Below are 25,216 nucleotides of genomic sequence, written 5' to 3' on the forward strand. Positions count from 1 at the left end.
AAGAACTAAAGCCGGTACAAGGCAGACTTTATAGGTCTGTGTCTGTATATGGCAACAGAGGGCGAAGCTATGGGTGGGCCAGGGTGGCCCACCCAATCTCAGCTCAGACCCACCTAGTTTTCCCTGCCAATCAGTGCCAGTCTTCTAGGCGCACACCACTTGGGAGCACTCAGCCTTTGAGTTCTGCCATGGCAGCTTAAGCTACATGCATTTAGGCAGCCAACAGGAAAAAAGAACAGTTCTCCAGAATCCTGCATTTGCGGTAACTTGCTTTTTTTTTTTTTTTACTTCGGGTCCATCTGGGTCGCAATTCGCAAAGTCAGCCGCTGTGGCACTGAGCTACTGCTGCAGCAGTGCTGTGCTCTGCTGCTCTCACTCCCGAGTTCCATCGGTCTCACTTCCCTTGCCCCCCACTGCACTCACGCCAGTGCCACATAGAAAAAAATCTGCCACGGCTAGGGTGCTGGGTTTCTTCCACTGTGCACTCCAGCACTAGCAGTAGCTGGAGCAGAACACATTGGGTCCTCGCTGAATCAGCCTTCAGTTGAGGCGTCCCCCAGCCAGCCAGGCCTCAGCACTCCTCCCCCCCTCCCCCAAGCCAGCACAGGAACCAGCACACAAAGCACTTTCTGCAGTGCTTTCTGAGTCTACATCTGCAACCAGGTAAAATAAATATTTTTTTACCATAAATATTTTTTAACATGTACAGTTGAGTGTAATGCTGATGGTGGGCTTCTGGGTGGGGGTGAGCTCTTTACTGCCTAGGGGAAAAAAGATATTTAATATTTTTCCCTAGGTAGTGAAGAGCCCACCCAAACCCAGAAACCCACCAATAATGTTGGGGTAAGCTCAGTGCCCAGGTAAAAAAAAATATATATATATAATCTTAATCTCTCTCTCTCTCTCTCTCTCTATATATATATATATATATATATATATATTGTAAGCTTCCTGTCCCGCTAGTAGTCCTCCTAGCGGTTATTCAAACACAGACCAGGCTTCTTCTGCTAGGTTCACTCTAGCCAGTTGTCCTCTACCTTTGAGCAGACCAAGCCTTCTCAGTTCTCGGCCTGTAACTCCACCGGTATGATCCCTAGCTTCTCCCCAGCCAGGCTACCAGAAGCAAAAATGCCTCTGTACGGGTCCTGTTCCTGGCACAGGCCCCTTCAGTTCATTGCTCTACCCAATGCAGAGTTCTACATTAAAGTTCAGTTTTTCAGTTCAAATAATATCCAGTCCCAACCTCCTCACTCTTGTATGAATTCCCCTAGGTTTAGCAATGCCTTCTCAGCTAAACCCAGAGACCCACCTCCCTCATTTGTCAGCAGTCACTCCTGACAACCTCCCGCACAGGTCTAGAACTCATACTGTGTGTTTTCCCAGGACTTACTTTTCTTCAGTCTCCTCTCTTGGCCACGAGCAAAAGCTGAGATATCCATTTCCTCTTGCTCCCCCACCTCTTCTCCCACTTGCCAGTCCATATGCTCGGTCCCTCCCTCCCCCAGCAGGTGTTCCTCATTCCCTTCCTCAGATCTCATTTCCCAATCAGCCTCCTCCCCCTGGCTCCTCTGCGAGGTCAAGTCCTCCCTCTCCTGTGTCCTCCTCAACTCAGGCTCCTGGGACTTGTAGTTTCTCCTCTCCTCCCTCCCCCGGCCCTGCTCGGCCTTCTGGGATCGGTAGTTTCTGTAGTCTCCCTCTTTCCCCTTTGGAAGAAGGGCACCTTTTCTCCCCTGCCACTTCTGCTTATCCCCCCATTCCTCACATACCCCCCCCCTTAAGTGATGGCTAGCCCGCTTCTTCCCCCTTCCTTCTCCTTCCGGGCTAGTCATCCTACTCAGCACGTCCACATGTGGTAGCAACCTCCCTGCTCTATGTTCAATGTGATATTGAAAGGGTTGCAATGCCAGATACCACCTCGTCAGTCTAGCATTGCTATCCTTCATCTGCGCTAACCACTTTAAAGGAGCGTGGTCCGTAAACAACTTGAATGGCCGTCCCTCCAGATAAAACTGACATTTCTGTATGGCCCACTTTACTGCCAGACATTCTCTGTCAATGGTGGCATACTTTGTTTCATGAGGGAGCAACTTTCTGCTCAAATACAACACTGGGTGTTCTTCCTCCCCGTAAACCTGTGATAGCACTGCCCCCAACCCGGTGCCAGAAGCATCCGTGTGCAGAACAAACTCCCTGTCAAAATCCACGGCCCTAAGTACCGGTTCCTCACACAGTGCTTGCCGAAGTGCCACAAATGCCCCCTGCTCTGCCTCCCCCCATCTCAACCGATTGGGCGTATCTTTTTTTAACATTCCGGTTAAAGGAGCGGCCAAAGTAGCAAAGTGAGGGATAAACCTTCGATAATATCCCACTAGCCCCAAAAACCCCCTCATTTGTTTCTTGGACTCCGGGCGGGGAAATAGCTGAATACTTTCGACCTTACCCTGCAATGGCCTAATGTGTCCATTCCCCACCCTATGACCCAAATATTTCACCTCCCTCTGAGCAAAATAGCATTTCTGGGGGTTGAGAGTCAGCCCTGCGTCCCGGAAAGCCTTCAGGACCCTCCGCACCTGACCCAGATGTGCCTTCCAGTCCTGGCTATGAATGATGACATCATCTAGATAGGCTGCGGCGTATGCCTGATGTGGCCTCAACACCTGATCTAGCAGGCGTTGACAGGATGCCGCAGCAGAATTCAAGCCAAATGGCATCCGCTTGAACTGAAACAGGCCGAGAGGCGTACAAAATGCTGTTTTCGGCCTGGCTTCAGCAGAGAGCGGAATCTGCCAATAGCCTTTTGTCAAGTCCAGAGTTGACAAAAACCGGGCTGACCCTAGCCTATCTAGCAATTCCTCTATCCTCGGCATCGGATACGCATCCGGAACAGAGAGGGCATTAACTTGGCGGAAATCAATACAAAACCGCCATGTTCCGTCAGACTTGGGCACTAGCACGACCGGACTTGCCCAGGGGCTGTGCGATTCCTCAATCACCCCCAACTTCAACATTTCCTTAACTTGCCTATTCACCTCCTGTTGCTTAAGGGGTGACAACCTGTGTGGCCTCTGCCTTACCACCTTCCCTTCCCCGGTATGTATGTCATGCATAATCAGACGAGTTTCCCCTGGGAAAGGGGTCAGCACATCCTCAAATTCCCCCAAAAGAGCTTTTATTTGCTCCTTCTGGTGTCCGTCTAACGCCCCTCCCAGCTGTACCTCCCCCTGAGTATCCATCTCGGATATCTGGGGACCCAGATCCTCCTCCGCCCAGTCCTCTGCAGTGGCCCAACATACCTCCCGGGCATGCCATGGTTTTATCAAATTGATATGATACGTTTGCTTTCTTCCCTGATCATTCCTCACCTCATACGTAACCGGCCCCAACCGCCGGATTACCGTCATAGGTCCTCTCCAGTTACCACTAAATTTGTGCGGATTATCAGAGACCATAATCAGCACCTTATCGCCTATTCCCACCTCCCTTTCCTGGGCTTTCTTGTCATATACAGCTTTCTGATATTGCTGCGCGGCCTGCCATTTGTCCCTAGAGTAGACCCCCAACCGTCTTAACCGCCCCTTTAAATCATGCAGGTAAGCTACTACTGTGTTATCCCCTAGCTCCGGGGGTACCCAACGCTCCTTCACTATATCCAAGACTCCCCTAGGGGCTCGACCAAAGAACAATTCGAAAGGGGACACCCCTAGGGAGGCCTGGACGCACTCCCTCGTTACATACAGAACAAATGGCAGTAACTGATCCCATTTATCTAAGTTAGCGCCCAGTCCCTTCCTAAGCAGGGTCTTCAGGGTCTTATTAAATCTTTCGACCAGTCCATTGGTCTGAGGATGATATGCAGCAGTACAAATGTGGACAATGCCAAAGGCCTCCCATACCTGGGCCAGTGCCCGTGATCTAAAATTGGACCCCCTATCCGTGAGTACCTCCCGAGGGAACCCAACTTCGCAGAAAATGTGAATCAGTTCTGCCGCAATAACTTTAGCCGAAATGTTACGTAAAGGAATTGCCCAAGGGAAACGAGTGGCCATATCCATAATCACTAAAATATAAGAGAACCCCCGTGTAGATTTCTGAATAGGTCCAATTATATCCATCGCAACCCGCCCAAGTGGCGTCCCTATTCGGGGCAAGGGATGCAAAGGAACCCTCCCTGGACTCTGCTCGGATACCTTCTGACATAAAGGACAAGACTCACAATATTTTTCAACCTCCTTATATACCCCCGGCCAATAAAACCGTCTTAATAACCGTGAGACAGTATTCTGGGCTCCTTTATGCCCCCCCAGAGGGTGATCGTGAGCCAACCGTAACAGCAGGTTCCGAAACCCCCGTGGCACTACTAACTGCTTCCGTACTTCTCCCGTCCCCTCCCCCGCAGGTTCGCGGAACAGCAGCCCCTTGTCTATCACAAAACCTGGGCCCTGCGCCCCTCTGCCCCCATCCCTTACTCGCTCCCAGGCATACTGCAGAGTGGGATCCGCCCGCTGCTCCCTCTCAAAAGAAGGGAACTGCTCCCTTACCTCGCCTGCCTCCTCAGGGAAATCTGTCTCCTGCTCCAGTTCTTTCATAGATAAGGCTCTCTGACGCTGACCTGTCTTCTTATGCCCCCCTGTATCTCTGGTTTTCCCTGGATCCCCCAATACCTCCATCTGAAAAGGAAATATATGAGATAAAGACTGCTCCTGCCCCGCCTCCCCCTTCCGCTGTGACCGGGTAACCACTAAACCTTTTCTCTCTCTTAAATACTCCGAAAATGGTGGCCAATCCCTTCCCAAAATAAGAGCTTGCGGCAACCTAGGCAGCACCGCCACCCAGACCCAATGCGCTCCCAAAGGACCTACTATCCTAACATGCCGCAGCGGGTATCTACTAGCAGCCCCATGCACACATTGTATTGTGACCTCTCGTCCCCTCCTCCCCACTCTTCCCTCTCCCTTCCCCATAATCTGTTCCCATAAGGACTGGGCCAGCATTGTTTGATCTGCTCCTGAGTCCAACAGTCCCTCCACCTCCACCCCCATCACTTCGACTTGCTGGCAGAACTCATGCCCGCCAGCCCTCCTACCCCCCGTCACCAATTGCAGTTTAACCGCACAGTCCCTCCTCACATGGCCCTTCCTCCCACAACGATAACACATTCTCTCGTCCACCTTACTGCCCTCCCCACTCCTTAGAGCCTTTACTTCCGGTACCGTACTCAGCTTAGGACTACCCAAACCCCCCCCTTTCTGGGTCAGTTTGCGAGCACAATGCTGGGACTCTAGGAAGCAATCCATACTCTGAATTGCTCCCTCAAGGGTTCCACAGCCCCTTTTAATTAAATCTACTTGCAGCCCCCGGGGCAAGGACTCCAAGAACTGTTCCAGAACTAGGTCTTCCATTATTTGCTGCATTGACCGTCGTTCTGGCTCTAACCATTTCCCCGCCAAATCTCTTAATTTCTGAGCTAGCACCCTTGGGGTTTCCCCTTCCACCCACTTGAATTCCCGAAACCTCCTCCTGTAGGCCTGCTTGCTTAGTCCAAACCTGTCCAAAATAGCCGCTTTCAGCCTTGGGTAATCGGTTATATGTCCAGTAGGCAGCGCCCGAAAAGCAGCTAAAGCCTCCCCCGACAGCGCAGGAGCTAGCCTTATTGTCCATTGCTCCTGCGGCCACCCCACGGCCACCGCCACCCTCTCAAAAGCCCCCAGATAATCTTCAATATTATCTGCATCAGTCAACTTTCCCCACGGAAGCCAGTTCACCCCAGCATGCCCTACCAGTCCAGCTGGCCCTTCGCCCCGAAAAGTGGCACCACTCTCGCCAGGCCCCGGCACTCTTCCTCCGGCTCTCAGGAATTCCTGAAACAGGTCCAAAAGTGGTTGCTGCTGAGCTCTGGACGCCGCCAACGACTCCTCCATAAGTTTGTGTGCCATCTCCTGTTGTTTTTGGAATTGGTGCGTCATAAAGGCAAACATCTCCTTCGGATCCATCCTGACCGCCCGGACTCTCCACCTGCCAAGAAAGAGAGAAAAAAAAAACCAAGTGCGGTCTCTTCACAATACTCTCAGTTTTCTGTCTACCCCGCCCTCCCCCCAGCTCCCAAACTGCTCACCAGAAGCTGGAGGTTGGTCAGCTTTCGGGTTCAAGCTCCCCAGCTCTCGGGCGCGACTCCCGGTGTAGCCTCCGCGCTTGCGGCTCACTGGAACCTGGGCTCGGTCGATCCCACCACTGCCACCACTTGTAAGCTTCCTGTCCCGCTAGTAGTCCTCCTAGCGGTTATTCAAACACAGACCAGGCTTCTTCTGCTAGGTTCACTCTAGCCAGTTGTCCTCTACCTTTGAGCAGACCAAGCCTTCTCAGTTCTCGGCCTGTAACTCCACCGGTATGATCCCTAGCTTCTCCCCAGCCAGGCTACCAGAAGCAAAAATGCCTCTGTATGGGTCCTGTTCCTGGCACAGGCCCCTTCAGTTCATTGCTCTACCCAATGCAGAGTTCTACATTAAAGTTCAGTTTTTCAGTTCAAATAATATCCAGTCCCAACCTCCTCACTCTTGTATGAATTCCCCTAGGTTTAGCAATGCCTTCTCAGCTAAACCCAGAGACCCACCTCCCTCATTTGTCAGCAGTCACTCCTGACAACCTCCCGCACAGGTCTAGAACTCATACTGTGTGTTTTCCCAGGACTTACTTTTCTTCAGTCTCCTCTCTTGGCCACGAGCAAAAGCTGAGATATCCATTTCCTCTTGCTCCCCCACCTCTTCTCCCACTTGCCAGTCCATATGCTCGGTCCCTCCCTCCCCCAGCAGGTGTTCCTCATTCCCTTCCTCAGATCTCATTTCCCAATCAGCCTCCTCCCCCTGGCTCCTCTGCGAGGTCAAGTCCTCCCTCTCCTGTGTCCTCCTCAACTCAGGCTCCTGGGACTTGTAGTTTCTCCTCTCCTCCCTCCCCCGGCCCTGCTCGGCCTTCTGGGATCGGTAGTTTCTGTAGTCTCCCTCTTTCCCCTTTGGAAGAAGGGCACCTTTTCTCCCCTGCCACTTCTGCTTATCCCCCCATTCCTCACAATATATAGCCATTATGTTGGTGGGTTTTGGGGGTCTCTGTAGTGCCCAGGTTTAAAATTTAAAAACCTTTATATTTAATGTAGACAGGTTCCTGGGTGGGGGTGGCCTCTGCAGTGCCCAGGACATTAAAAAACAAAAGGTTTTATATTTAATGCTTGTGTGCTTCAGGGTGGGGGGGGGGGGAGAGATGCCAGACTATGGGGGGATGGGTAGGGGGTAGGATAGGGATGACACTAAGCTATAGGGAGGGGTGAGGATTAGGATATATTAATAGGGTAAGGAGAAAAATAATGGGTCCAACTTTCTTCATCAGCATAAAAAAACTCTTAGCTCTTGCTAAAAACTCCACAGGAAGTTCATAATGGATCAGTCCCAAAAACATAAAAAACACACACAAACGAAGTTGAATCCCGGTTCGTAATGTCTGAAGCCTTCCAGTGACGTCAACGTGTTGCCTAGGAAACAAGCTCGACACGTCTCAAGCACGAGGCGCCAACGGACTCAACCCGCAAACAAACGTTACTCCATCCCAAACAGCAGTAGTTGAGTCCCGGCCGCCGCCTGCAGACACCCTGACCCGAACAGCAGCAGCTGAGTCCCGGGAGCCTGAAGAGTGCCACCGTACGCACGGTATGCCCCCAACGCGCCTGCACCGCCACACACCCGTGCTCCATGTTCGCTCCACCCTCTCACACTTTCACCACATACCCCCAGCAATGCTGACCCCCCTCCAAGCCCCCCGCCACCCCCTCCCAGTTCGGCAGTCCCACACCCCCCCCCTAACATTCACACAAACACACACAGAATCTGTATCACACACACTCAAAAATGCTTCAGTAGTGACAGCCAGCCACAACATAGACTGAAGGATTACACTGCATAGCAGCAAAACCCCCTCCAAGCCCCCCGCCACCCCCTCCAGTTCAGCAGCCCACAGTCTGCCCCCAACACGCCTGCACTGCCACACACCAGCACTCCCAGTTCGCCCCACCCTCTCACACTTGCACCACTCCCCCCCAGCAAAGCTGACGCCCCTCCAAGCCCCCCGCTACCCCCTCCCAGTACGGGCGTCCCATACCCCCCCTCTAACATTCACACAACCACACACACAATCTCTATCACACACACACAAACATGCTTGTATAATGACAGCCAGCCACAACACAGACTGAAGGATTACTCTGCATAGGAGCAAAACCCCCTCCAAGCCCCTGCCACCCCCTCCCAGTTCACCAGCCCTGCCCCACCCCACCCTTTAACATTCTCACACACACACACACAATCTCAATCACACACTGTTACGTCTGTGCTCACCTCGCCCTCTGGTGGCCAGAACCGATGGCTGCTATGAACTGCTATAGACTGTCTTGCTGTTCCTACCCGTTCCAGACTTCAGGGAAGTCTGGTCCGGATCTTCCAGACTGCAGACTTACTCTTGTTTGTCCCTGATCAGCACCCGTAGCTGCCTGGTGATTGTTGCAGCTGAATCTCAACTGCTGGTGGGCTTATTAGCCATTTGGAAACTCTCTGCTTGGCCTTTGCATTGCGTCTAAGGCCCTGGTATGTTGGTGCTTTTGCACTTCAGCCTGAGTTTGTTTCCTTGCTCTAGTTCTTGCCTGAAGTCTTGCCTGTTCTAGTTAGTCTATGTTTAGTTTAGGGTATTGCTTGTTGACTGTATTGCTTGTTTCCCAGTCTTGTTTGTATGTCTTTGCCTAGTTCTGGGTTTATCTGTGTTTGTTCCCTGCTTCAGTGGCTTCTTGCAGCTTTAGTTCAGTCTCCTGTCTAGCTGTGTTGGTTCCCTGTTTCAGTGGCTGCTCGCAGCTTTCAGTCCTGTCCTTTCCCTGCCTTGCTGTCCCTGTTTATTCCTTTTCCCTCTGACCCTCAGTCCCTGTGCTGCCTAGCTGATATCCAGTCCCAGCCCTGTCCAGTAAGTCCTGCCGGCCACCTGAAGCCAGGGGCTCAACTTCTGGTGAAAAGCGGCCAGGTGCAGGTGAAGCCTAACTGTTTGTCAGAGATCTGCCCTGTCTCTAGTGTGGAGTGGTTTTGCCTGCCACTGCCGCTCCTCGGGAGTGGCCCAAGGGCTCACAAACCCAGTTCCAGCTTTGTAAACGTGACACATACACACAGACACTTGCCCCCACCGTCCGACTTCGCCCCACCCTCTCTCACTTTCAAACACACACATGATCTCTCTCTGTGACATACATGATCTCTCTGTGACACACACACGCCCCCTCCCCTCTCTGACAATCTCACACACACACACACACACACACACTGATGCAGGACATGGATAGATGGACACTCACTGTCTCTCTCTGTATCACCGAACCCCCCCCCCCCAGCGATGTAACCCCCCTCCATGCCTCTTTTGTGAGGGTCTCTTGGTCTGCAGCCAATCTGGAAGGAGTCTTCCTCAATCAGGCTCTACTGCTCCCTGAATGCTTGCAACTAGTGCTTCCCCCTGAGGAAGAAAAGTGTTAGTGGGTGGCATTTCCCTCCCTCCCCCAGGAAAACCCAAAACAAGTGTGATCTACTCAGTGGCGTTCCTAGGGGGGCTGACACCCAGGGCGGATCGCCGATGCGCCCCGCCCCCCCCTGGGTGCGGCGCCCCCCGGAACGGGCGATCTGGGGCAAAGGGAGCATGAAAACAAAGAGCCGAAAGGCGCGCGGCACCCCCCCAGCGGCGTGCACGCGGGGCGGACCGCCCCCACCGCCCTCCCCCCTTGGTACGCCACTGGATCTACTGTCATTTCTCCCTCCTCTCCCTTACAGGTATTCCAGCATCTCTCAACTCCATCACCCATCCTCCCCATACCTCTTTAAACCTTCAGTGCTTTGCTGGCAGCAAGCAGACTCAAAACCCACTGCCTGCACCAGTCCAGATCCTTACCTCCGATGCAACTTCCTGTTTTCGCATAGGGAGAACAAGGTCAGAGGTGAGGTTCTGGGCAGGCGAGAGCAGCAGGCATGAGTCATTGCTCATGAAGAACTCTGAAGGGTTGAAAAGTTATGGAGGGGTTGAGGGTGGGACTGAGAAACCATCAGTCGCTGGTGAGGGAGAGTGGTGGGAAGGTTCTTGTGCCTACCCTCTTTGGGTTCAGGTCCACACAAAGTTGGGTGTCTGGCTATGCCCCTGGAAGGGACTCCCTTCTAAACCAAAGGGTGAAGACATCTAGCGGAATTAGAAAAGGTACAGAGAAGGGCGACAGTTGATAAAGGGAGTGAGACGACTTCCCTATATGGAAAGGATAAAACAGCTACGGCTCTTCAGCTTGGAGAAGAAACGGCTGAGGGGAGATATGATAGAAGTCTGTAAAATACTGAGTGGAGTGGAACGGGGAGACATGAATTGCTTGTTCACTCTTTCCAAAAATAATAGGACTAGGGGGCACACAATGAAGCTACTAAGTAGTACATTTAAAACAAACCAGAGAAAATATTTCTTCACTCAATGTATAATTAAACTCTGGAATTTGTTTCCAGAGAACGTGGTAAATGCAGTTGGCTTAGGGTTTAAAAAATGTTTGCATAATTTCATAAAGTCCATAAGCCATTATTAAGATGGACTTGGGAAAATCTACTGCTTATTTCTAGGATAAGCAGCATACAATCTGTTTTACTTTTTCTGAGATCTTGCCAGGTACTTGTGACCAGAATTGGCCACTGTTGGAAACAGAAAACTGGACTTGATGGACCTTTGATCTGTTCCAGTATGGCAACACTTATGTTCTGATGAGGCTAAGAAAACAAAAGTATAGGTTTTATTTATCAATTTGTTTAATTCTATTTCACTCTGAAGCCAGGTACTTTATCAGAATTCTACCCTCTCTGGTTGTGGTGAAGAGTGCAGCTTCCTCATTTAATATATCTTCCAATTTATATATTTTCCCCTTTCAGCTGTAGACTAAATGATATTATTGTGTAAATAGATGTTTAGCTACAGTAAAAGCCGGCAGTTTGTCCCTGTAGTTTCTTCTAGTCTGAGTACAGCTATTACCTGATTACCCACTAATAGATCATATTATAGTTTGTAACTTTTGTTCTCCACTGCTGGTTTATTCCAGCAAAATAATCCCTTCATTTATGTCCAAAAAACCCCAGTTTATTCCAGAAAAATCATCATTTAGAGCTCCCCAAAACCACAGCGTATGGAGGAGGGGGAGTTTAATCTGCCAGTTCTGATGAAAACCTTTCTATTAAGTTCAAAATATTTGTGAAATTAAAAGTTACCTTTTTATCAGTCTTCAAGCAAAAGTTAATTTCTAACCTAATCTTTGTTTCCCAGAGCAAGAGAAACACAATGTTTTATTATCCTGTGAACTGCAATGAACTGCTGGGTGTCTATGCTGTGAGATACAAGAAATACAAAGCACACTACTTCACTAAAGGTAATCACAGACAATCATGCAACAACTTACCTGACACAGCACTCTGCTCTGTAGGGAGTAGAAGTAGCTTCATTTAGTTATCATCTCTTACCCTCTAGTGGTAAGAGATGATAACTACAGCTAGAGACAGTATTCTTTGGCCTGTCTGAGGGGCCTCATTCAGGCTAATTGGTACAGAGAGCTGCTGTTTGATAAGATTATTACTCAAGGTTCAGCTAAATCATTTCTTCATGACTGGAAACAAAGGAATTCAGTGAAATGTGAAGTTTCAAAGACTTTACTACAGTAAGCCAGTTGTTTTACAAAACAGGAGGAAAAACCTCAAGAAGCACCTTCGAATGCTCTTTATGGCAAATAGAAGGGCTAGGGCTTCATCATAGGAAAAAACCTCCTGGATTTATTTAATTTACATATTCAGAATTTACATATTCAAAAATTTTTTACGACATCATTAGTGTATAAACCTCATTCCGATGTTATACAAAAAAGTACTTAGCTTTTAGCTTTTTTTCGCCAAACACCTCAATGGTTCCTTCATTCGACTGTTAAGACCGTGGTCGACGTGAGCTCTCGTTTCGCCACTGCTGTCTCAAAACCTCCGGTCTAAAAACCTGTCAAATCTGTCAAAAGACAAAAACTGCATGTTTTTTGTCTTTTGACAGATTTTTAGACCGGAGGTTTTGAGACAGCAGTGGCGAAACGAGAGCTCACGTCGACCACGGTCTTAACAGTCGAATGAAGGAACCATTGAGGTGTTTGGCGAAAAAAAGCTAAAAGCTAAGTACTTTTTTGTATAACATCGGAATGAGGTTTATACACTAATGATGTCGTAAAAAATTTTTGAATATGTAAATTCTGAATATGTAAATTAAATAAATCCAGGAGGTTTTTTCCTATGATGAAGCCCTAGCCCTTCTATTTGCCATAAAGAGCATACAAAGGTGCTTCTTGAGGCTTTTCCTCCTGTTTTATAAAACAACTGGCTTACTGTAGTAAAGTTTCCAAAAATTTATTTTATTTATTGGATTTCCCAAATAGTGGAAACTGAATCCCTGATATTGTTTAAGTAGGTTAAACTTTCAAAGACTAACAGGTGAGTGTCTTAGATTCTTATAGAAAGAGTGGGTAGAATGGGCATGTATCTGTGTAAGCAAACTGTCTCCTCTAAAAGAATGCAGAGACTGGTAACAATGGAGTGTCAAAAGATGTGCACCTGAAATTTTTAAAGACATTAAAAAAGGAAAGCAGATCACAGAAGAGACATGACAGATTTGTACAAGGGAACCTACATTCAGAGGATCAGGATAAGAGGCAAGCTATGAATAAAGTTGTGACCAATATACAAGGCAATATGAATAGAAAGTGTAAGCAAGTGAAGGAACTGCATAAAGAAAGGTTTGCAGATATTGGGGGGAGCGGTAAAGAGGGAATGGAGGGGTTGAGGTGGGGAGGGAAGGGAAAAGGGGGGAATTAAAAAAAGGAGGGATAAAAGGGTTTGAAAGAAACTGTTAAGATAAAAGATAAGTTGTAATTTGTTCAGAGCCAGATGCTCTATGCTGTACTTAAGATGTTGTTTCAATAAAAATTTATAAGTTAAAAAAAAAGAAAGGTTTGCAGAAGAAATTAAGGAGTTCAACACAAAGAGATGATTTCCCAGACAAAGAAGATACAGTGGAAGTCAGTTTATTACTTAATCTGAATAAAGCAGAAGCTTGACCATAGCATCCCTCAAATATAGGTGGCCCCTATATTTAAAGCTTTAGATTTACTGACACAACATTCTGTTCTTAAGATAAGCCATCCTGTCATTCACAATTTCATATAAAAGTGGACAAGCTATCAAACTGACTCTATTAAAACCACTTACGTCTTCATGTAGGGTGAAGAAGGGAAGCTACTGGAAACGGAGGAGGGGAGGAAGGAGATCTACTGGACATAGGGAAGCACAGGGTGAAGGAGGGGAGCTGCTGGATACAGGGAAGGGTGGCTTAGGAACAGGGAGGGTAGAATAAATAAAAGAATTCATTAGGGCCTTGAATGTATCCTTTTTCTTTATGAAGTGGTTGGTAGATCATACCAATGTATATTTCATGGTCGGCGCTGTGCTGCAAACACCACTTACCTGTCAGTGGATGGCGAGGTCAGTTTGGGGGGTCCACAGGGTATTGTGTGGCACACTGGCAAGTGTGTGCAGTCTCCTGGATGCCCGGGTGGTTTGGTCTCTGCCGGCGTTACTCTCTGATGTCACCACAGCCTTATAGGTGGACTGCTCTGGGTCTTCCCTGCCTTTGCATCTGCCTCGCTTCCACAGCTTGCAATCACCTGCACCTCTGACTTCTTGCCAGTGATCCTGTTTTCAGCTCCAGCTTCCAGCTTCAGCCAAGTCTGCTCCAGCTTCCCGTTTCAGCCAAGTCTGCCTGGTCTTCAGCTCCAGCTTCCAGCTTTGGCCAAGTCTGCCTGGTCTTCAGCTCCAGCTTCCAGCTTTGGCCAAGTCCGCCTGGTCTTCAGCTCCAGCTTCTACCAAGTCGCCTTGCCTTCCGCTTTGGCTGCTGCCTATCTCTTCCTTGGAGTGACTCCTCTGCCACTGGACAGGGTCCTGGGCCCCTGGTCAGGATCTGCCGACAGCCACAGGGCTCACCTATCAGGACCATTACAGAACGTGAAGGTCATGAGTTCAACGGAATCACCAGCCTTACGGCTTCTACAGCAGCTGGCCCTTCAGTTCCAACAACTATCCGGGGTCGTTCAGGGCTTGACGCAGAGGATGGACCAGTTCTAAAACCCGAATGCACCTCCTGCCGCGGCTTTGCTGCCTGTTGCTGCCTCCAGCGCTGCTGCTGCCTCAAGGGCCACTGGTGTCTGTGTACCCCTTCTCCCGTGCTTTGATGGGAATCCCAAATCTTGCCAGGGATTTTTGAACCAGTGCCAAATAGTCTTTGAACTACAAGCAAGAGACTTTGTGTCCAACAGAGCCAAGGTGGCGTACACTATCTTGCTTCTTACATGCTCCGCTCTTGCCTGGGCCTCGCCTATTTAGGAACACAATGACCCAATACTGAATGACCTGACTGGGTTCTTATCCTAGTTCCAACAAATCTTTGAGGAGCCAGGGAAAGCCTCCTCTGCGGCCTCAGAGCTACTCAACTTCCGACAAGGATTGCAAACGCTGGGTGAGTACACCATCTGGATCTGAATCTTGGTCTCTGAATTGGAGTGGAACAGTGAGATTTTGGTTGCTGTATTTTGGCAGTGATTGGCCCTGTGGATCAAGGATGAGCTGGCGGGCGGGACCTCCCGATGTCTTTAGACAATCTCATTCTGCTATGTACCCACATAGACGTTCGCTTCAGTGAATGAGCCCAGGAACAGCGGACTGGCCACAAACAGTTTCACTTGGCTCCCAGTTTGCAAACCCACACTGTTGGCCGAGGGTGGGGAGTCCATGGAGATTGATCGATTGGGTCTTCCGGGAGAAGGAGAAGCAACGCAGATGGGCCCAAGACCTCTGCCTGTACTGTGGGGAGAAAGGCCATTATGCCTACCATTGCCCCCAGAAGCAGGGAAACTTACAAGCCTAGTTCTGGCCAGGGAAGCAGGACAAGGTCCCACCACACCAGTTCCCCGCACACAACTCCTGGTTCCTGCTACTATTAAACTGGACTTAGAAATCTCTACAGAAGCCTTCATTGACTCAGGGTCGGGGGGCAGCTTTATTGATGAGGCCCTCGTCCGTCATTTCAATATACTGTCCATCATTACCCAGGAGCTGCCTAAACCTATATCTGTTTCCTAGGTATATGGAAGTATACAAGGTATTATTAAGGAACAGACAACTCCTCTATGCCTGAAGATCGGAGTGCTTCACATGGAAGCCATCACCTTGTATGTTTTCCAATCAGCAGTTAATCCCCTTATACTGGGCCTTCCTTGGTAACGGAAGCACAATCCCTGTATCAACTGGGATTCAGCCTGGAGTACGCCCTGTTTAGTGCGATGCCTGGATGTTGTGCAACCCACTATTGCAGTGGCCACTTGTACATTGGAAGCCATGGAGGGCCTGTCCCAGGTCTATACAGAATGCACCGACGCTGAGACACAGCCACCACACCATAGTTACAACTGCCCCATTGACCTGATTCCAAGTCAGATGTCCCCTAGAAGCAGGGTTTATTCTCTCGCCCCGAGACCGAGGCCATGTCAGCCTATATCAAATAAAATTTTAAAAATACCCTCTACAGCTTATCATGGAACTCTTCAACTGGCTCCAGGGAGCCCATATCTTCATCAAACTGGATCTTGAGGGACTTACAATCTAATCTGCATTAGAGAGGGTGATGAATGGAAGACGACTTTCAACACTAGAGACGGGCAGTATGAATATCTAGTAATGCTGTTTGGGCTTGCCAATGCTCCTGCAATCTTTCAACAACATCTTCCGAGAACTGCTGTATGAATGCATTCTGCTATATCTTGATGACATCCTGATATTCTCATGCTTCCTGGAGCAACATCGAAAACACGTCAAGCTAGTACTTTACCGTTTGCGCAAGAACCAGCTATATGCCAACTACTACCAGCAATTCATACTGCTTCACTTCCATAGCTTGTAGTCACCTGTGCCTCTGACTTCTTGTCAGTGTTGCTGTTTTCAGCTCCAACTTCCAGCTTTAGCCTAGTCCACCTGGTCTTCAGCTCCAGCTTCAGCCAAGTCTGCCTGGTCTTCAGCTCCAGATTCCAGATTTAGCAAAGTCCGCATGGTCTTCAGCTCCAGCTTCAGCCAAGTCCGCCTGAATACTAGGTGAACTTGGCTGGAGCTGAAGACCAGGCAGACTTGGCTGAAGCTAGAAGCTGGAGCTGAAGACCATGCGGACTTGGCTGAAGCCCTCCTGATCTCCAGCTTCAGCCAAGTCCACCTGGTCTTCAGCTCCAGTTTCAGCCAAGTCCACCTGGTCTTCAGCTCCAGCTTCTAGCTTCAGCCAAGTTCACCTGGTCTTCAGCTGCAGCTCCAGCTTCTACCAAGTTGCCTTGCCTTCCGCTATGGCTGCTGCCTAGCTCTTCCTTGGAGTGACTTCTCTACCATCGGACAGGGTCCCAGGCCCCTGGCAAGGATATGCTGACAACCACGGGGCTTACCTCCCAGGACCATTAAAGCATCTTTGCAACCAGGTGTTTTGCCTTTAGAATTGAAAAAAGCTCTTGTTGTTTCTATCTTGAAAGAGGAAGGAGTGGATAGATCTAATTATGATGATTTTAGACCTATCTCTAATCTGCTAACTCTTCCTATATAATAATTTTCACCTCCAACATTCTGAGGCTGCCTGGAACCGTGGATCATGTTGGAGTAGATAATAGTGATGTCACACAACCCAAACCAGATTGGGCAGAAGGGAGAGGGGCGGAGCCACGATACAGGGAGCAGCGAATCAGCACAACACGGGGAATGCACAGCAGCAGGAACAGAAGCCTCTCTCACACAGTCACTCTCTCAAACATACACACTCAGAGGAAAACCGTGCTAGCGCCTGTTTCCTTTCAAACAGAAACGGGCCTTTTTTACTAGTGTTAAGATAATTGAGAAAGAAGTGGTTTGTCAGATTTGGGGGGTTTGGAAGAACAGTGGCTATTAGATAAGGCTTGGGAGGGTTCAGAGTGCACTGTGACACTGAGACAATGTTGGTAGCCATGACGGATTGAATTTATTTTCATCTGGACAGGAAGGTCCTGGTGCTGCTGCTCTCCCTGGATCTTTCTTCTGTCTTTGATCTTGTGGAACCCATCCTTTTGTTGAGGCATTGCATTTATTTAAGGTTGAATGGAAAGGTTCTTCAGTGGTTATCCTCCTTTCTTTGTGATCATTATTTTCAAGTTAAGGCAGAGAGGTGTGGTAGCCGTGTTAGTCCACTCTGACAAGTTATCAATAGAAATCAAACAAAATAAAATATGGAAAAGAAAATAAGATGATACCTTTTTTATCGGACATAACTTAATACATTTCTTGATTAGCTTTCGAAGGTTGCCCTTCTTCGTCAGATCGGAAATAAGCAAATGAGGTAGCAGATAGTATATATGAGAGAAACATCAAAGCATTACTTTGACTGTTTGACAGAGTGGGAGGGTGGGGGTATGCATGGAGACATCATGAAATGCTTTGATGTCCCCATGCATACCCCCACCCTCCCACTCTGTCAGACAGTCAAAGTAATGCTTTGTTTCTCTCATATATACTATCTGCTACCTCATTTGCTTATTTCCGATCTGAGGAAGAAGGGCAACCTTCGAAAGCTAATCAAGAAATGTATGAAGTTATGTCCAATAAAAAAGGTATCATCTTATTTTCTTTTCCATGTTTTATTTTGTTTGATTTCTATTGATAACAAGTTAAGGCAGATATCATGAGGTCTCAAATTGTTTACGTCGGAATGGTGAATTCCTCAAAGGTCATTTATATCTCTCTTACTCTTCAATATTTATTTCCAACCTGTAGTTCAGTTGGTATAGGGTTTAGATTTTAAGATTTTTTAAATATGTGGGATAATATTCAAATTTTGGTTCCACTCAACTATAATAAACAAGATTATATTGGTGAATTAAATTCCTGTCTTGATCAGTTAAAGGGATGGTTTAATGAATCAGGTATAGTAGTAAACATCTCCAACACGACTTGTTTGGGTATGGGTAAGCTGTGTCTTGATGATTTGAGTATTGACCCGTAATATAATCATATCAATATTCCTTGGGTTTCAATGGTTAGATGTGAAAAACATATTAGCTTTGTTTGTAAAAAAGCAATGACTCAGTTGGGGGATGATTCATCAGTTACAGCCTTATTGAGAGAATAATGCTTTAAGAGTAGTGATTGAAGCTGTATTGGGATGTTTGTTGAACTACTGTAATATTTTGTATGTTGGAATATTGACTAATGTGATTAAGAAGCTTCAAATGCTCCAGAATATGGCTGCTACATTGTTATTTAGGAAGAATAGACATTGGCTTGCCATTCAAAAACGTAAATTTAAATTGTTAGCATTGGTATTTAAAGTAGTTCATAGCTCAAAGCCTCTGTAGGTGAAAGAACTGATCAAGGGTTACCATCCTAATTCATCTTCATGCTCTAAGACACAAAATTTATTGATGATTCCAGGAAAGATATTGACATTTTGAATGTCCTTTGATCATTAAAATGGTAAAAAAAAGTTATAAATAAAATAGAAATACTGGACATGAGGTGGCATAGGGCACCGGAGGGGAGATGGATGACACAGGGGAGGAGGAAGGGGATATGGAGGGGACACTGGGTAAGAAGCAAAGGAAGACAGAAGGGAGATGCTGAACATTGAGGGAATAAGGAAAGACACAGTGAGAGAGATATGTTAGTTATGGAAGATGGGGGAGACGGAGAAGGAGGAAGGAAGGCCAAATGACATTCTGCATGGTTAAAAAGTGAAGTGAAGGAAGCTATTAGAGCTAAAAGAATATCCTTCTGAAAATGGAAGAAGGATCCAACTGAAAATAATATGAAAAAGCATAAGGAATGGCAAGTCAAATGCAAAGCCTGATAAGGAAGGCAAAGAGAGACTTTGAAAAGAAGATTGAGTTACAGGCAAAAACATATAGTAAAACCTTTTTTTTTAGGTATATTAAAAGCAAGAAGCTGGTAAAAGAATCAGTTATAACACTGGATGACCAAGGGGTAAAAGGGGTGGTCAAGGATGACAAGGCCATAGCAGAGAGATTCACAATTTAGTGAAGAAATAGGTGTATTTGAAGTACCTAGAGAAGCAGTGAAAATTTTCCTGGATATTGAAAAAACAGTCCTAGATCTACTAGGTACTTTAAAAAGGGTTTTAAAAAAATAAGTCTTCTTAGCCTCTAGAATTGCTCATTTATAACCATCTGCTACCTTCCTCCAAAGAATCTTGTTAGTGGAAGTGTTTTTTCAACTCCAATTTCTTTAACTTTCTTTATCGATCTTTTAAGGACTGTAAACTGATAGTTAAACCAAGGTGAAGAAAAATTCCTGGAATTGGATCTAATAACCTCTGTTGAGGCCAAACACTATTGGGCTCATTTTCAAAAGAGAAGGGCACCCATCCTTCGACACAAGTCGGGAGATGGGCGTCCTTCTCCTATGGTCGCCCAAATCGGCATAATCGAAAGCCCTCAACTGCTTTCCGTCGTGGGGACGACCAAAGTTCCCGGGGGCGTGTCAGAAACGTAGCGAAGGCGGGACTGGGGTGTGCTTAACACATGGACATCCTCAGCCGATAATGGAAAAAAGAAGGGCGTCCCTGACAAACACTTGGCCGACTTGACTTGGTCTTTTTTTTTAACGACCAAGCCACAAAAATGTGCCCTAAATGACCAGATGACCACCGGAGGAAATCAGGGATGACCTCCCCCTACTCCCCCAGTGGTCACTAACCCCCTCCCACCCTACCTGATAAACTTGTGGTGGTAAATGTGAGCCCTCCAAAACCCACCACAAACCCACTGTACCCACATCTAGGTGCCCCCCTTCATCTCTAAGGGCTATGGTAGTGTTGTACAGTTGTGGGGAGTGAGTTTTGGGGGGCTCAGCACACAAGGTAAGCTTTTTCTGAAGTCCACTGCAGTGCCCCCTAGGGTGCCCAGTTGGTGTCCTGGCATGTCAGGGGGACCAGTGCACTAGGAATGCTGGCTCCTCCCATGACCAAAGGGCTTGGATTTGGTCGTTTTTGAGATGGGCGTCCTCGGTTTCCATTATCGCCAAAAATCGGGGAAGACCATCTCTAGGGATGACCATCTGTAAGGTCGACCTAAATGTGGAGATTTGGGCGTCCCCGACCCTATTATCGAAACGAAAGATGGCCGCCCATCTTGTTTCGATAATACGGGTTTCCCCGCCCCTTCACGGGGACGTCCTGCGAGGGCACCCTCAGGAAAACCTGGGCGCCCCGTTTGATTATGCCCCTCCACATGTCTAAGTGCTTTGAAAATACACCTCCAGGTATCTTTAAATAAAAAGCAGACAGATTTTCAAGATTGCAAATTATCGTTGTCAATTGCTAAGCAAGTTGTAAACAGGAACAACAAACATAGTTTGAAATGTCTATATGCAAATGCCAGAAGCCTAAGAAATAAGATGGGAGAGTTAGAATATATTGCACTAAATAAAAGATAGATATAATAGGCATCTCTGAGACCTGGTGGAAGGAGGATAACCAGTGGGACACTGTCATGCCAGGGTACAAATTATATCGCAGTGATAGGGTGGATTGAATTGCTGGAGGGGTAGCATTGTATGTTAAGGAGGGCCTTGAATCGAATATACTAAAAATTCTACAGGACACAAAACACATCTTGGAATCCCTATGGATAGAAATTCCATGTGTAAAGGGGAAAAGGATAGTGATATGTGTGTACTGCCATGCCATGCACCTGGCATGAACAGACAGATGTAGAAATATTATCAGAAATTAGGGAGGCTAACAAACTGGGGAACACAATTACAATATTGACTGGGTATATGTAACATCAGGGCATGCCAGGGAGGTAATATTCCTTGATGAAATCAAGGACTGCTTTATGGAGCAGCTGGTTTAGGAACCAACAAAAGGGGGAACAATTTTTTACCTAGTCTACTACTACTCAACATTTCTAAAGCGCTACCAGACTTACGCAGCGCTGTACAGTCAAACATGAAGAGAGACAGTCCCTGCTCAAAAGAGCTTACAATCTAAAGGACATAACAACAGAGACAATCAAATTAGTCCTAGTCCTTAGTGGAGTTCATGATCTGGTACATGAGGTAATGGTTCTGGGGCTGCTTGACAACAATGATCATAACATAGCCTGAAGCCTACTGAAGAGATGTACATTCAGGTACAGTAGGTATTTTATTTTTTGCAGACTCATGCTAGTATTCTATAACAGATTTGGAGCCCTACTTTCTACAGATTCAAAATGTCCTGATGATTCAGGCTGCACTTTTGAGTTAGTATATATTGAAAAATTTAAATATTCCTGAAAAGTCTTATCCTCCTATATCAAAGGATATTTCTTGCCTCCTTATGTAAAAAAAAAAAGGCTGATTTAGAATTTAGAGGCTGAACTATCCTTTGATTTTCTGAATTTAATGCAAGCTTTGAAGGAAAAGAAAGTAGAATCTGTACAGAGTTGGGCTCCAAATCTGTTATAGAATACTAGCATAAGTCTGCATTTTTGCACCTAATTTTAAGCGCAACCACTTACTCCATATCTATGGCTGGCATAATTATTGGCGGCTAAAATCAGCAGCTGACCACCTTAGTATTCTATAAAGTGCATGCCAAAATAGTCGTAATGCTCATGAGCCACCCATTGGAATGCCACCTTTACAATTACACATGAGAACTCTTAGGTGCTTTTCTATAATTAGGCACCTAAGTGCACTGTTGCACCTAACTGCTGTTCCTGCCCTATTTTGGCACCTAACACCCATTAAGTCTCGTCATTGTGTCAAAAGTTTGGCAACTGCACCATTTACAGAATTCCTCTGTTGGTACATTTTTTTTAATCTGTTTGCCAGTGACCAATAATTGACCTATCTTGTAAAGTTTTATACATTCATTTTATTATAGTGGCAGGATGAAAAGTTGCTTCTTTTTCTTCTTCTCTTCATTCACATAGTTTTCTTTTTTGACTTCAGGAGCCAGCAACAGTGAGGGCACCCCTGATCCAGACTGTAAACGTGCAGTTGCTCCTACCCCCCATGATCCCCCTCTCCTTTTTGACCTGGAGTCTGACCCTTCTGAGAATTATAATTTGCTGCTCAGCCAAGATAAGGAACAGTACATTCCCATTCTGAAGGAGATCCTGCTGAGGAAAGCCACATTTGAAATGGAAATGAATTTTGGAAAAAATCAGAACAAAGGGAGTGACTCCAGCCTGGAGCCCTGTTGTAACCCAAATTGCTCACCAAAGCCAACATGTTGTCAGTGCTCCTGATCACCTCCAGGAGTAAATACTGGAGAAGTTATATGTCATGATTAATTTACAGTCTGTATAAGATACACAGGCTGGTAGGAACAAGTCAGCATGGTAGGTATGGTAACAAAACAAAACATAGGTTCAAGTTCTTCTGAGCATAACATGGCTTATATGATCTGTATGATTTGCTCACCCACCCCAGTTCCTCATCCTTTCCCCTTTCTTGCTCTATCACATAAATAAATTGCTTCATGTATATGTATCCATAAAATAAAATCTCCCTCATACAGAACATCCCATGTACACACTTACCATATGCTCTTAATATACACCGCCATGAACAAAAGTACTTGGGGAGGACCAGGATAGAGCTAGATGAATGGCCTAACGGTTAGTGCAACGGGCTGAAAACCTGGGGAAGTGGGGTCAGCTCCCACTGCAGTATCTTGTCACCGTGTGTGAGTCACTTAACCCTCTATTGCCCCAGGTACAAAACCAAGGGCCACCGTTCATCATGCTGCAGTAAAAGGGGACCTGCAACGGCACATGGATTTGCCATGTGCTGAGGCCCCCTTTTACCGCAGCAGGTGAAAGGTTCTTTTCAGCCAAGAAAAAGAAATTGCCCTGCACTAATCACAGGGATTGGCACGCAGCCATTTCTGGGGGAAGCCATTTTAGGTGACAGTAAGGGCTCCCATGCTAACAAAACTCGCTGCCCAATTACTGTTGGATAAGCCCCGGCACTACAAAAATAAAAATTATTTTGTTGTGCCAGAAATGACATTCGCTGGTGGTGTGAACTACCGTTGGGCTCCTGTGGTAGCCCAGCGGTAGTCCTGATTTGCTGCATGATAACGCCACGGTAGCTGTATTGCTGTGTTGTAAAAGGGCCCCTTAGATTGTGAACCCACTAGGGACAGAGAAAGTACCTGCATGTAATAAATGTAAATCACATGGTTGTACCACAGAAAGACAGTATATCAAATTCATCCATCAATACCAAATGTACCATATGTGACAAGTATATTTCATCTCTCACAAATAATTGCTGAACACAAGGAACACTTTTCAAAAATTTTGATGAAGTAACAATTACCAATCATGTTATATAAATATCTCTCAGAAGGATGTGGTCCTTTCTGTATTCTTGCTCATTAAGCCAAAGCAGTCCTGTGCTAGGACCTATCTATAAGGCACTAATTCTTAGTACTTAAGAAAAATAATTAGTGAGAATAATTTTATTTTTGTAAATATTTTTATTAAATTTTTAAAGATACAACAAACATTTTAAATTCAAAAGAAAGAAAACGTACTATAATACAACACAATGAAATAAACAAAGCTGAGTTCAAAAAGAACTATAAAGCTAAGCAGTAGAAGAGAGAAAAAGGTCTAAAGTTTTCCATTTCTGAAGACCAGTTTTAGGACCATGCAAAGAATATATAGCAGACTGTTCATATTTTTGTATAGTAAAAGGAAAACATTGACTTGAGAGTTATCTTTCCAATGCGATATTATTAATTTCAATGCAACAGATACTAAGAAATCAAACAATGATTTATCATCTTCTGAGAGAAAAAAATGGAATGCAAATGGACTTCCAGATTATATACTTAAGTAAAAAAGATTCTTGAAACTCAAAAATCTTTTTTAATTTATCCCAGACATCTGACCAAAATAAGACTAGGTTAGGACATTCTAATAAAAGATGTACAAGAGTTCCAGTATTTTCTTTGCAATACCAACATAGATCATAATTAGAGGACCCAGACAATTTACTCTTTCTAGGTGTCCAAAGGGCCCTGTGATACATAAAGAAAAGAGATTGTATTAACGCAGCTGACAAAGATGCCCTTGGGCCAGTCAACCATATACGAGGCCATTGAGTATCTGACAATGAATCATTGAGATCCAATTCCCATACATATTGTGTAGAACAACAAGAAGCAGTAATATTTGACCTCATTGCTTTATAAAACAACAAGCCGTAAAGCCCGTTACAACGGGCAAAATTTCTGTTGTATATAATGAAATAGCAAACGGGCAAGATTTTTTATTTGTGAAATGTAATTTAAAAGTTGATGAACATAATGTCAGTTGATGTGTATAGTACAGGTTTATATACTATGTTCTTTGTGTAAACAGCATTAGATCCTTCAGAATTTGAACCTTGTTATTGTTTGACTTATGTGATTTCCCATATCACTTATTGTTCAAAGAGAGAGAGAGAGAGTGTCTGTCTGAGTGAGAGAGAGCGTCTTTCTGAGAGAGAGAGCATCTGTCAGAGAGCATCTGTGTGAGAGAGAGTCTGAGAAAGAGCGTCAGAGAGAGAGAGAGAATCTGTCTGAGAGAGCGCGTCTGAGAGAGAGAGTGTGTCTGTGTGTGAGAGAGAGAGAGAGAGAGAGAGAGCATCTGTGTGAGAGAGAGCATCTGAGAGAGTCCGTTGGTTCCCTGCTCCCTCTGCCCCAGAACAGGTTACTTCCTGTTCCGGGGCAGAGGGAGCCAGTGGAGCCGAGAGCCATGCGGCTTCTCCCAGCAGCTAAGAATGCACCCGGGGTTGATGCGCCGGGGGGGGGGGGGTGTGCATTGGCAATCCGCCCCGGGTGGCAGCCAACCTAGGATCGTCACTGGATTAGCGCAATATTTCTAGCAATGGTATCTTGTAGAGACCTGCCCAAGTATTTACCCAGATATTTTATAAATGAAATTTTTGTTTTGAATGGGAAAACACTAAATTCTTGAATTGTTATATCATCATGCAATGGAAGGCATTCTGTTTTATCCCAATTTATCTTATATCCAGAGATGATAGAGAAT

General features: G+C 46.3%; 1 protein-coding gene across 1 annotated transcript in view; it reads left to right on the top strand.

The window, feature by feature from the left end:
- Nucleotides 1–24,572, top strand: part of LOC115481786 (arylsulfatase A-like) — a 79,924-nt gene extending 55,352 nt beyond the window's left edge. Inside the window, exons 7-8 of the mRNA XM_030221172.1 lie at nucleotides 11,350–11,452; nucleotides 22,119–24,572. Coding sequence (XP_030077032.1) covers nucleotides 11,350–11,452; nucleotides 22,119–22,417 — 402 coding nt within the window. The 3' untranslated portion in view covers nucleotides 22,418–24,572. The remainder of the gene's footprint in view (nucleotides 1–11,349; nucleotides 11,453–22,118) is intronic.
- The last annotated feature ends 644 nt before the right edge of the window (nucleotides 24,573–25,216 follow it).

The sequence above is a fragment of the Microcaecilia unicolor genome, chromosome 1 (assembly GCF_901765095.1).
Source record: "Microcaecilia unicolor chromosome 1, aMicUni1.1, whole genome shotgun sequence".
NCBI lineage: Eukaryota > Metazoa > Chordata > Amphibia > Gymnophiona > Siphonopidae > Microcaecilia > Microcaecilia unicolor.